This window comes from Anabas testudineus, chromosome 15, assembly GCF_900324465.2.
Source record: "Anabas testudineus chromosome 15, fAnaTes1.2, whole genome shotgun sequence".
Classification (NCBI taxonomy): Eukaryota; Metazoa; Chordata; class Actinopteri; order Anabantiformes; family Anabantidae; genus Anabas; species Anabas testudineus.
In genome coordinates, this window is record NC_046624.1 from 15796513 (window position 1) to 15810252 (window position 13740).

General features: G+C 38.4%; 1 protein-coding gene across 1 annotated transcript in view; it reads right to left on the reverse strand.

Annotated features, from left to right (window-relative positions):
• Positions 1-1170: 1170 nt before the first annotated feature.
• srbd1 (S1 RNA binding domain 1) overlaps positions 1171-13740 on the reverse strand; it is a 42955-nt gene continuing 30385 nt past the window's right edge. Inside the window, exons 17-21 of the mRNA XM_026353607.1 lie at positions 9534-9640; positions 8365-8532; positions 8004-8153; positions 3632-3816; positions 1171-2090 (exon numbers count right to left, since the gene is read on the reverse strand). Coding sequence (XP_026209392.1) covers positions 1798-2090; positions 3632-3816; positions 8004-8153; positions 8365-8532; positions 9534-9640 — 903 coding nt within the window. The 3' untranslated portion in view covers positions 1171-1797. The remainder of the gene's footprint in view (positions 2091-3631; positions 3817-8003; positions 8154-8364; positions 8533-9533; positions 9641-13740) is intronic.

Below are 13740 nucleotides of genomic sequence, written 5' to 3' on the forward strand. Positions count from 1 at the left end.
AAAGCTATGATGATTTTCTATCCATGTGTGTCTCTATAGCTGGATCAGGAACAAAAGATAAAGAAAGAAAGCCCTGCGTGACCACTTAGGATATTTTTCTGTGTTAACGCGGCTTTTAATAACCTAGGACCTGTGAAACAAGCAGTCAAGATTCTTCACAAGTCAAAGTGTGACTTTCATTTAATAGCTTGCTTACCATCAAATTTCTTTCAAACCCTCAACACACCTGAGCTCCTCCCTAACACAACAGCTAAGTGCAGCACAGGATAAAAGAACTACACAACTACTCCTGGAGTCACTCTGCTTCTTATCACATGCTCATTACTGGTCAGTGTTTGACAAAAACTCCAAGGGGCAGCAGGAGCTGGCTGCCAGATTGCCTGTCCCATCTGTGTGCTCACGTTTAGAAGAGGGAGGAAAATTAAAGACGGGAAAAGCAGGAATGATGCTGAGGGAAGCTGTGTCTACTACAAAAATACATCTGTTCCCCAAGGCAAAAACACTGGAAACATCAAAAGACAGAAAATAAAAGACAGAAAAGTGACAAATGCTGTTACCATGAAATAAAAAAAAAAAAGGCACCTTGATTAGAAAATGGAATTCCTTTTGAAAACTGAATGCGCAAAATAAGACAACATGTGAATCTAGTATGTTTAGTTTTGTCAGATCGTCACTAAGCAAACTGCCACTGTGGATTAATATTGATCGAGCATATCTTTGTATTTCAGTCTCTAGAATATATTCCATTTGTTCCCCCAAGGGAAGATAGCAAAGCAGCAGTGATTTAGGTAACAGTGATTAGCTATTGTGCATTCAGTGTAAGGTTTAGCACAGGGGACCTCAGGCTTTCTCAGAAACATATTTTATGCATTTTTTTATTTATTTATTTATTTATTCCAGTTTCATAAAAACAAACAAATTAGATAATGTGGATAGGGAGTCTGGGATTAATTTTGAAGCAGCTGATTAGTGTGTGTTTGTGTGTGTCCTGGGATAATTGTGTCTGGGACCATGCCTAAAAAGCCTTCAGGCTTTACTGCAGTCTAAACACTCCCCCCTCCTCCTCCTATGCCTGTCTCCACCCATCCCCTCCCTCCAGCTCACTCTCATTCTTTTTTTTTTGTTTGTTTTATATTTTCTGTTGTCTGTCAGAAAAACTTATTTAGCTGTGTCTTCTTTTCACACTTCACACATACACAGTTCTATCTTTCCCATCTCCCTGCTTCATGACATCCATCCTCCATTTGTGCCACTTACATGACGCTCCGCTCCAGACGTCGCCGCTAAATGAATTCGTTTGTTGAGTTCTTCATTTTGAGAAAATGTACATCAAGAGCACAGCATCCACAAGAAGTATTTTAATGTCATAACCTTGTTTTGATCTAGCTTGATTTACATGTAGAATCCTTTGACAAAGCATAAACAAATGTGCTATGAATGATACAACAACCTGTACAGAGCTGTACAAAACAACCATTAACGAGCTGAAACATAATTTAATTGAAGTAACTAACTTCTGTTCTAAAGTGTGAGGTGCCGATTTATTTACTGTCTGAACCATTTTTGCTGAATGAAGCAAATATAAATAATATTTGCAGGCCCTCACAAATAATGTGTACATCAGCTTAATGGGTTGAGTTACAAAGGATCACTCCTGTAAATACACTTACAGGTGGCTTCAGCTCTACTTATCCGATTATAAGAACCATGTCAATTCACACATTAAGTGTCTTTGTGAGTAATCTTATGTCACAAATCTAATTCAATTCTATAATATTATTTATGGAACTTAAGTGACTATTGTAATACCCTGATCAGGTCCAGGGCAATGCGTCCCCTCTGAGGGTCCACATTCAGTACCCGAACCTCCACCCGTTCCCCAGGTCCCAGAGCCAGGCTGCGGCGCCGCTGGCTGACAGGCAGTTTGTCCAGGGTGATGTTACTCTTGTGTATGAGGCCCGAGCGGCCCACACCGATATCTACAAAAGCCCCGAACAGAGTTGTGTTGTCCACCCGGCCCGTCAGCACTGCACCCACCTGCAGATCACGCATTGACACAATTCCCCGCTTAAAGTCTGCCTGTCCAAAATCTGAGGATGGCAAAGGGAGAGATCAAAAGAGAGAATATCAAAAAGATGTGGCTAGATGTAATTGAGAGAAAAAAATATCTATGACAAAATCAGGTATAGGTGGCAGCACATGGTCGGGAGGAAGGATAAGAAAGGGAGATGCAGGAAAGCGTGGGGGTGGGGCAGAAATGACAAACATATTACATTTCCAGCAGTAACCAAATACTTACATCTACATACTAAACACATTTCTCACCATTTTAATCTACCTCTCTTTCCACTTGGCCCATTCATGAGAGATACTTTCCTTTCTGTATCATTAACACAAACATGGGAAGCTTATACCTCAGGAAATAGTCCTGTCCAATTATCCTCCACACAGGCCTGATTTCAGGCGGTAGCTTCAGCCCATCTGTTTACTCAGCTGAACACTGACTAAAAGGCCAAGCAAAGTGTGCTGCAACCGAATAGGGACAACCTGAGAATGAACCTCAAGGAGTTAGCAGCACTGACTGGGTATCCAGGCTCGACTTTTTTATCTCTATATGTAACTTAACGAAAAAGAAGAGGTTGCTAAAAAGGTGCATGTGATTTTGTGTTAAACTGCCAAGTACGCAAATCTGGCATCAACTGTACAACTAGTTTCTAAACCATAGTTTCTTTTTCACTTATTTGGTAACTCTTTATCCCTGCTTTACAGTATTTGAGGACAAAATGCACAAAAGGAGTTTTTCCATGTCTTAAAAAAATTGGGCTACAGCAAAACTGCTGAAACTTCAAATGTTTGTGACTGTGTATAATTTTATTGCTAAGGTTATGTGTGTTTGAACTCAAGACTATGAGAAAGAAGAGAAAAACAGGGGTCTTTGTGTAATTGCATTTGTGTATGTGTTTGTGTGTGTGTGTGTCTGTAAAGATATTCTGTCCAACAACACAGTCTGCTGGAACCATCACACCCTGTCAGAAACATACTGCTTGTGTTGTTGGGCTACAGGGAGGAAACCACAGCACTGTCAGATCCTATCAAATTACACTGCCAAGATATGCCTATTATAATAAAGGCACAGGAAAAGTCTGTGTGTGTTGTAACTAGCAAGCCAGTAAAAGAACTGGACAAATACAAGTTCAACTCAGTCAGCAGGGACCTATAAAGGGACATTATGAAGGAAAGATGAGAGACTAAGACAAGTTACTACGTTTGCTACGTTGCACACGAGTAGTCTATGAAATTTTATATGATTAAAAACACTGATAGTTTGACACTCGGTAACAAGATTTTATAGATATATGTAGGAACAACTGATGTAAAAAAAAGGGTCAATTATGCTAAACTTGGATTTCTTATAAAACCCTAAAAGGTGTGCAATGAACACACACGTTTAACTGAAATATTAACAATTAGAATGATGAATGTTTTGTATTGTTTCAACTTGGCCATTTTTGCAAATATTGTTTTCCTTTATGTTCTTTGTGTTGCCTGATCAAAGGCTGGTTTTGACTATTGGCTCAAATTATATTAAAAATCAGTAAATGCATATTTGACTGAGTGGCTCGAGTCTTACTTTGTCTTATGTCAAACCCAGGGGGCTGTGTGAGGCCATCTATGATGAGCTTGAGGGTCTCCAGCGTGGTGTCCATTGTCCTGGCCAGTTCTTCGACACTGCTGGTTTTAACTTTGCTCTCCACACACTGTTGCAGGCCTGCGGTTCCAATTTGGTCTGCACTCCCACCAACAAAGGACAGAAATCTGGATGGGGAACAAGTAAAAATATATAAAATATAAAGCTTGACACAAAAATGAAAGTTCTAAAACTACAAAACACAGACAGCAAAAAAAAAAAAAAAAAAAAAAAAAGATTTCTAAATTTTCCAATAGTAAAAAGGTCCAAGTTAGGCTAAAGGAAATCATGCACTACAAAGTAAAGGAGGGACCTGGGTCTACAGTATGAGGGAAGCAGCAAGAGAGAAGAAAAGGATGAAAAGGAGGGATGTAAAGTAAGGGAAACATGATGGCTGGGAAGAATTATGAAAATAAAAAAAGTAGAACTGTTAAAAAATGAGAACATAAACGATGAGGAGGAGGAAATGAAACGCTAAGCTTCAGGTGAATGTAAAGAAAGCTGGGGAAAAGAAGGGAGGGCATGAGAGGTCTGAGGGTATTTACAAACAAACTGGGTTTTTTGTTCTGAAAATCACATTTACTTTACCCCCTAGTAAATCCGTCCACAGTGAGCAGTAAACGCCCTTACACCTTGTCTCCTCCACTTTGCTATGGTAAGTTTGGACTGTTCATCTGTCTGGTAAAATATTTTATCATTTACTCTAGCAGGATGTCCCACATCTAAAACATCATCAAGGCTAAGCAATTCAAAAATTACTAAGCCTAAGAATTAATTACAAATTAGTTAGCTAGTGTACAACCTAAACAGACATAGTAACAAATTGGCCTGAGAGACAAAGCAGACAGAGGTTGTGGAAAAATGTGGGATTGCTCTTCTGCAAGTGTGTATTGTGCATACTATATTATTTACAGTAAGCACTTCCCACAGCTGGTGATAGATGTGAATGCATTTGTCTGTGTGCATGGGTGCATGTGTGGACCAGCTGGGTAGTGTCCATGATGGATGTCGCTCTATGGCAGCCTGACGCCAAACAGACTCTGCAGCTGTCCTGCCATGATGGACAGAACAGGTGGAAATAACACACAAGAACATATGTACACACATACACATACACACACACACGCACAAGTTGATTCATACGGAATTTTGTTCTGAAATGCTCATTTGGCAGTAGCAGGGACAGTGCGGATGTAACAGGACACGGCTTGTGTACAAACTATGCATGAGACAGCTGTAAGTGGTGAGGTCCCTGCCAGCAACTTCAACGTCAACCATCCAAAAGAGGGAGACAAGCGGAATCAATCACTCAACATCAGCAAGTCAAATCAGTGCAAAATAGTAGGCCAGAAATGGCTACTGGTGAGGAAACGACACCTTTGGACCAAAATGGATGCCTGTCGAACACCAGAATCATCTCTCCTGTGTCTCCCTAGGCTTCTTAAATTTCCAGCCATATATCTTTTTATAGGAAAACAGATACTTGTGGTCTTGGTGGCCTAGTGGTCTAAAATATATTTCACATAGTCCCCTGGTATGGATGAAGCCAGGGACCTTTGTTGCAGGACATCACTCTTTCTCTCTCTTACACAAAACCAATTCTGTCTTTCTTTACTTTGTCAAAAATTTAAAGTATGCCAAGAAACAAATCTAAAACATCCTTTAATAGAGGAGATTGAAAACATCTTTTTCAAGAATCAACTGAAATGCATTTAGTGTGGTGTTTATCTTAAGTGCTATCAGAGTATGAAAGGCAGCATAGGAGGGAATATTTTTATCATACTAAGGTACAAGCAAAGAGATGCCAAACAGAGCAGAGGAGAGGAGAGCAGAGGAGAGGATCATGGGTGATGGGTTCAGGTGTGTCGGTGTGTCTGTGTGTGTGTTGCCCATCTCATTTTACAGTGGTGTATGTTAGTATTTAAGGGGTACCCGAAGTCCAGAGGCCTCCACCACTGTTGGGTTCTTACTTCTATAATTACTACCAACACCGAGTGTGAATATGCAGTGTGTGTGTATGTGGGAATGAGGGGTTGGGTGGGCTAGGATATAGATTTTATCCAGGCCCACAGCATGAATCCACTCTGTCTTGTATTATTGAAATACTGGGGGCCCCAACTGTTACATATCAGAGAAATATTCCGCCAAGTTTGGACTTCTTGTCTCATACCAGAGTAATCTTACACAGTGTATTTCATGGAACAGATTCAACTGCCTAACAACCACATGCTTGACTGATATTTTTGACATAAAATGTTTTAATAGAGTGGATCTTGCATATGAATAATTGCAGCATTTATACCTTTACAAAGTTATAATTTCTCTTTTTTTTCTAAATTGTCAGAAAGGTGATTGTCAGAAATTCTACTACATGTTTACTACTAAACTTATAGTGAGTGGTAAGGTTGTACTGTAGTGTTATTATGTTATATTATGTTAAGAGGTGTTCCTAATCTCTCACTTATGTAAATAGATTGCCCAAAACATTAGAAACACCTCAACACCAACACCTTAATATAACGCACTCCAGCGCACCTAAGAAATTATAACCTTCATGGCAAAGCTGCTTTATTAGATTGAATTAGATTGTGAAACTAAGGCAGAAAATATGTCTGTGCCTTTGTGTTACTGCTTGCATGTGTGTGTGTATTGTATATTGTTACAAAAAGGGGATGATGTGTGGGCTGTGAGCAGTAATGGAGTATCCAGTTTCTCTAATGTGATGAACATGATCTGCCTTATACACCATAAAGACACAGAGCATTCCTCAACAATCCTCCTTTCATACCTCCTGTTCTCATCAGTTGTGGGCGAACATGTGAGGAAAGCAGTGAGGCATCTCAGTGATGCCCAGTGCTATGCAATTCTTGACACTTTTTATTGAGCAAAGGGTTAAATGCATGTCAGTTTTTTATTGGTGAATCTTTTTTAGACACCAAAACCATAGTAAGGAGGGAAATCCACACATTGTTAATTGCAATGCACCCTTTTTTATTCTAAGTTGTACTTGCTATCCATGAATTTTCATCTTAATTATAGCTATAATATGAGGGTTTATATGAGAAGACAGTCAAACGATCTATGATCTATTTTGCAGAGACATGCCATACGCCAAATTTAAAGTTAAGTGTAAGGTGACTGCATCAACCTTACGTAGGAATAATGACTTGACGTGACGTCCATTGTTATAACATTTCTTTGCCATGTTGTGACTGCTAAAGGAAGGTATGGTTAAAGAGGGATGTTGTAGAGCTGAAAGGAGGACATCAAATGTGCAAATAAAGGAGCTATATTGTGTTGTGGGCTGCAAAATAAAACAGCATAAATACCTTACAAAATAACATCCAGTCATTTTCTTTTTATAATTACTTTTAAAATAATTCTTCTCTTTTTTTTTTTTTTTTTTTTTTTTAGGTATTTTTGATTTGATTTGGATTTATAAATCCAAAGAGCTAAGGTCATCAGTTAAACTTCTTCCCTGACTAATGGAACAAGACAATTGAAACAAGTGAAACACGTATAGAAACATGCGCACGCACACATATACAAAGTGAGGTGTGAGTAATGATGACTGACGTTTAAGAGGACCCCCATTACTGAGCTGTGATAACAAACACCACAGAGAATGGACTAAGATAGAAGGATAAGAAAGAGAGCCGTCAGCATAGAAATCAACAAATAAAGAAACACAGTTTGTATATGTACAGTTCTTATATGCGAGATAGAGAAAAAACTGAACAAAATAACTTCACCTTCTCTTATTTTAACCTCTGACCCCAACAGCTCTTTCATGAACAAGTGTACAATACACAGAGATAGTAAGAAGGAAAGACAAGGAAATGGCATCAATCTATCTTCACACATATGTGCATAGACATATCCACCCACACACATGCGCTAAGGCCATTAAAGGCACATCAACATGAGGGGGGCGATGCTTAGAGCCACTAGTGTCAGAACTTATGTAGACTAAACACAGTTGAGTGACTACAGCTGTGGCCCTCTCTCTCTCTCTCTCATACAGACAGAGAGAGACACACAGAGAAGTCTTGGGCAGATGTTCAATGTGCATTTAATATGAGCATCAGCAGTGCTAACAATCATTTCTCACACATGGTCATACACACACACAGACACACACGCACATACACAAAACAAGTGTCTCTTCTATGGTATCCCATATCTGTATAGGTCAAAACAGTCTTTCATTATTATAACAAGCCCCATATGAGACGGTGTCAAAATCATCATCTCAGCCAGAACATGCTTTGGGAAGTGAGCTAAGCTGCTGTTTATGTGCTTGTGTGTACTGTACCTCTGCGCTACGTGATAGGACTCAGGGTGTATACATGTCTGGTCCAGCGGGTTAAATGAGGCTGGTATGTTAACACAAGTCTTTCCTTTGCCCTTCTTCACCGCTGATTTCTCTGGCACCGATGGGACAGGGTAAGGTGAGGATGCAGCACTGTTTCCACAAGAAAAAAAAAAAAACTTTTAAATGTATGACAAAGTGAAAGTGAAAGCGTTATCCAGCCTTAATATAAAACACAACTTTGTGTCTTTAAACTGCCCATTTTGGGGAAGATTGGTGAGAAAGCAACCAGAAACATAAATCTGAGTAAACTATGTGTGGATCTGTGCGCCTACCTATCTGTACACACAGTATTCATATGTACCTTTTTAGCGTTTGTGGGTTGATTCTAATGAAGCCAGCACACTGCTGGTATGTCTTGGGCCCCAAGCCTTTGACCAGTTTGAGTTGTTCTCTGTTGAAGAAGGGACCATTATGCTCTCTCCACTCTGCAATATTTCGTGCCCTGCCCACATTCAGGCCTGCTACATGCCTGAGAGAGGAAAACAAAAAAAACAGAGAACAAAGAATAAACAAAAAACCATATCTAGAGTAAATAATAAAATCATTATAATAATAATTTAATACAGTTTTTAAGATGAGATATCTATAGTATCACTAATAACATACAAATTTGTAGCAATACATTTATATACTGCCAAAACCAGATATCTATAATAAACAAACAGAACAGATTGTGCAGACCATGAGCTGGTATTTCAACAAGCGCTCAGTGGTAACATTCACAAGAGACACACAAGCTAATATTTAGAGAGTATATTTGTCCAGTTTTGGACGAGCAATAAAGACAGGTGATTTGAAACCCAATTAAGTCTGCCCTGTTAATGTCCACAGTGACTCACTCATGCTAAAACACACTGCTATGTCAACACTCAACATAATACCTCAGTCATCAACACGTCTGTGTGTGTTTAATGCATGCATGTTTGTGTAGCATAACACATAACTTCTGGCAGGAATGGAAAAAGCTCACATTCAGAGCAGACGGGTAAACAGATGACCTGACGGCTACTCTGCTAATGCCAACTTATTTCTTACCATTTGTGTCTATACCATAAATGTGTACTTATATAATTTGTGCACTACCAGTACTTCTAAGTACATGTACTGTAAATACTTTTATGTGTGTACTGTATTTTACCACACTATTTGTGGCCATATTGACTCTATGTTTACTTGTATGTACCTTGCTTAATTCCCTCTGTTGATTCCAGTCAGTCCAACAACTGAGGCCAGGGTGTGAAGCATTAGTTTAAACAGAAAGCTGGCAGACCATCTGCGTGTGTGCGTGTGCACAGCAACTAGCGCCTGTATAGGAGTGTGAATGAACCTTTGCCATGTTGTGACTGCTAAAGGAAGGTATGTGAGTGGTCTGAGCCCTACTATTTGCATGTGTGTGGCAGAAGGGAGTGCACAAATGCACTTGATTGTGAGGACATGGACATACACTACGTATTTTAAAGTGTCGTTTACCTCATCAGCGTCTCAGAGCAGATGTTGATGTCCACCCCTACAAAGCTCACACACTCCTGTACCACGCTGTCCAGTGCTGCCTTCAGAGCTCCAACGGACACATCGTGCTAAAAGAAAAAACACAATTACATGAATCAAACCACACACACATATACTGGATAAGCAGAGAGATTAACATCATATTGCTGCTTGCACATGGCAAAACTTATCCCCAGTTAAAAAACACACAAGATATATACAAAATACCAATTTGAAAACAATTATGATCTTTGGAATCTTTTGTGAATCAGTGAATCAAAAAGTAATACAGAATCCAGTTTTATTCTTAAGTTAATATCACTCCCTTAGCAAGGCTATAATCTTTTGTTATATTTTCAAAAACGTCCACCTAATATATTTTACAGCACACTGTTAAAAGGACTTGTCATGATCATGTTCTGTTTACATAATCCCTGTGCTACATATTTATTCACTATCACGTTGCCTTTTTGCTATATACTACTACCAGAGCGAGAGATGGCTTATTGACAGACAGACAGCCCAGATAGGAAAAGAGACAGAGACTGTTTAGTTTGGCTCGTTACCAATATCTCCCTCTCTCTGCTTACAGAGTGTGCTAGTTAGTGTAGCTTGCTGTCAATAAAGAGCCCCCAAATGAACTCTTCGCACTTCTCGACTATCAGCCAATCAACCATTAATCAGAACATATTTTCTAAAACGACTTGAATCTTTTTCCTAATAAGGACCAGAGAGAGGAGAGGACAGGCTTATGATGTAACATCAAAAAACAAAGCAACATGCCAAAAACAATTTTTGCAAACACATACAAAAAAATCCATTCATCAAAAATTAAACAGATCAAAACAATAAAAGATTTTAGAAAATCTACAGGGGCTAGCTGTATTCCCCAAAGACAAAAAAGTCCTGGGGCTGCAGGACAGGGCCAAAAATCAAGAAGTTCAGCTGGAGACTGATGCCTCGGCAACTGCTCAAAGATTAGCTGACACTCTAAACTGGACTACTGCTAGACTGTGTGTGTGTGTGAGTGTGAGAGAGAATGTGACTGAGACTAGCATGGGTTGTCGTGTAACTTGATCAAGCTCTGAACAAACACTGGCTTGTAAACATATAACTACAATGCCAACTTGCAAATGCACCCTTCTGTCAGCAATAACAACACAGCAGGACAGATGAGGACAGCAAGGCAGACTGAGAAAGACCAAGTTATGTATGGGTGAGAGAACATGTCGGACTTGTATTTCATATTTCACTCGGCCATTTATGAGACATTCTGTAGTTTAAACCAAGTTTTCACCTATGTCATTAGACTTGGTCTGTACTGACCTACATATTTAAAAGCAATCTTTTATTTTCGAGTATGCTAATATACAAGAGAAGGCCCATATTAGTTATCACAAAAGGAAGCAGACAGAGAGACAGATTTAAATTAATACTGTGCAGTTTAGGATTTCACCTTGTTCTTATATATAAGTGCCAAAGCAAACAACTTATGCTGATTTATAGCCATCAATAACAACCACAAGTATGGACTAAGCACGTATGCAATATGCAATACATTTTTCTCATAGTCATGTTGCCAAGAGTGGATACTAAGAGGTCAACAAATAAATCATTTCATATAAATGATTAAGTAGGATTATTACCAAGTTTTTCTTTTTTTCTGAACTTTAAATGTTAAGAAATGCTTTCACACTCTGACATTGTCAGTGTTAGTAAGAATTACTATCAATATAAACTAGAATCTATCAATATAAATGACCTACAAACAAGTGGTATCTAGAGGTACAGTACCACATGTCTGATGGCAACAGCTCTGAGTCAGTAAAAAATAGAAAAACTAATTTCAGTGATCACCAACAACTACCTTATTTTCCTGTCTGTTACTCATGCTACACACACTTTTAATTAAATAATAAATAATAATTATGACATGCTTTGTTGATCCCTTGGGGAAATTGTTTTTGGAAAAGTGCCAGACAGTTCATTTTGGCGCTACTACAGGTTTTCATTGTTTTGTCCATGGACCGCTTGACATGTAGCCAGGAGATACCAGAAATCAAACCACTGACCCTGGTGTTTGCAGACCAACTACCAACTGAACAACTGCTGCGCCAATAAATTACTTAACTTCAGCACTTATTTTTTCAGTTTTTTTTATTTTTCTAATAATTTTTAAGAGCTTAATTTTTCGTTACCCTTTTTGCAAATGTTTTCTGTAAGCAATTTTCATTAATTACTTTAATATAATCTACTTTACATAGTGTGATTCAATAGAGATGGGGAGACAGATAAAGACAGAAGAATGACAGCACAGCAACCCTTGTGACACTTTATTTGACCTGCAGTTTGATTTTTAGTGAGAACACTGGCAGTCTACAGCCAGAGGCATTTTAAAGACAATAAAAATAACTTTGCTAAACAATAAGAAGTTCCCATACGACTATGACTGAAAGATTTATGACTTCCGGAGAATAGAGAGATATGAGACAGATGAAAGAGGAAATCACCTGTAATGTCACACCGGAGCAGAACCTTTTCACACGAGAAAGGTGGAGGTGTGCGGAGCAGTGTGAGTTTTAACCTGCAGGAAAACTCTAGTCAATGTGTTCTCACATTCTTATTGAAACCTTATAGAGATGGGAGCAGCACACAAGGATATGACGTTTGGTAACCTCTAACACATAAGTGCATCATGCATAATAATGAATAACTGTGCTCAGTTATTGTAACTTAAAGGATTAATTTTAGTCCAGTTAAAGAGAAAAGTAATGGAGTCACATTGTGAATGACACATTTTTTAGAACAAAGCACAATTCACAGCACAATGTTTTACTCTAAAAGACTATTGTTTTTAATGTTGAACAGAACAAAAGTTGAGGTTTACCAATGATGTGGTTAGAAAATTCTTATCCCTCTGCTACCCTGTGCATATATTGTACATACTTAACTGTTAGCAGAATATCTGTTTATGTCTGTATGTACATAAAGTTATTGGTTTTGTGTAAACGACACTGTACGTTCCATGCTCAACAGTATAAATAAAGCATTGCTTGCTTGCTAATGATCCTATAATGATTTGCTAAAAGACATGAAATTCATGATTTCCTTCTTTGGCTTACTGTACAACCATTCATTTTGAAAAAAAACAAACATTATAGTAATTCAATATTAAATTGAGACTTAATTTAAAACACTGAAATCATTTATTATGAAAAAAAAAAAAAACTGTACATGTTGTGGCTGAGCTGGACCATAACCCAAGTTTCTGCATTGTCCATTTATCAAATGTAACACTGCAAATCTCCAGTATGCATCATAAAAGTATCAAACTGATACTGTATATATTGTAAAATATGCCTGCAGCTAAATAAATTATTACTTTTATTTTCCTCTCTGTACAAAGCCCAGATCACTGTGATGCTATGTTGTGATTAGTTATTTGGCGTCAAAGATTCAGTAATGCTTATCCAACTCCCCCGCACTGTATCATAATGAATTGTCATCAATGCAAAAATATAGAAAACAGAAGCACAGAGGCCACAGGAATTAAATTAAGAAGACAACCAGGACAACAAAGCAAAGCAGGATGGATTTAGAAAAGTGTGTCTCTGGAACAGTGTTTTTAGTATGTAGAGTTAGAGTGGAGTTGCAGAGTAAAGTTCTGCTTTATTAAACATACATGCACACAATTCAAAATATGTGTGCATCTGTCCTGACATCCAGACAGCAGAGACCCTCACAGTGCTCTAATCAGTGCACAGTGGCACCAACTGCACCAATGAAGCGTAAAGTCCTGGATCTTTCAAGCCACGTCTCAAAACATGTATCCTTTTTTTGTTCATGTTTAATAAGCTCAACAAGGTAAAGTGGTAAATGTACATCAGGAAAATGTTATTGTATTGTTATTATGTTTGTGTCATCCTGATTTACTGTTTCAGTAACTCTGTAGCATTCATCATTCAGCTCTCTCTGACATCTTTACTTACCTTACCTTTGTCCTAGGGCCCTTTTTAACACATTTTTAATCCAACTTCTGTTAAGCATCTCACTTAGGACTGCAGGGATGTGTGGGGACAGGCATACGGAGACAGACTGAGACAGATTAGGAACAAATGTTTTCACAAGAAAAGGGTCACAATGACACAGTACCAGTAAAAACTTGGTACTGATTTAAAGACAGATATTA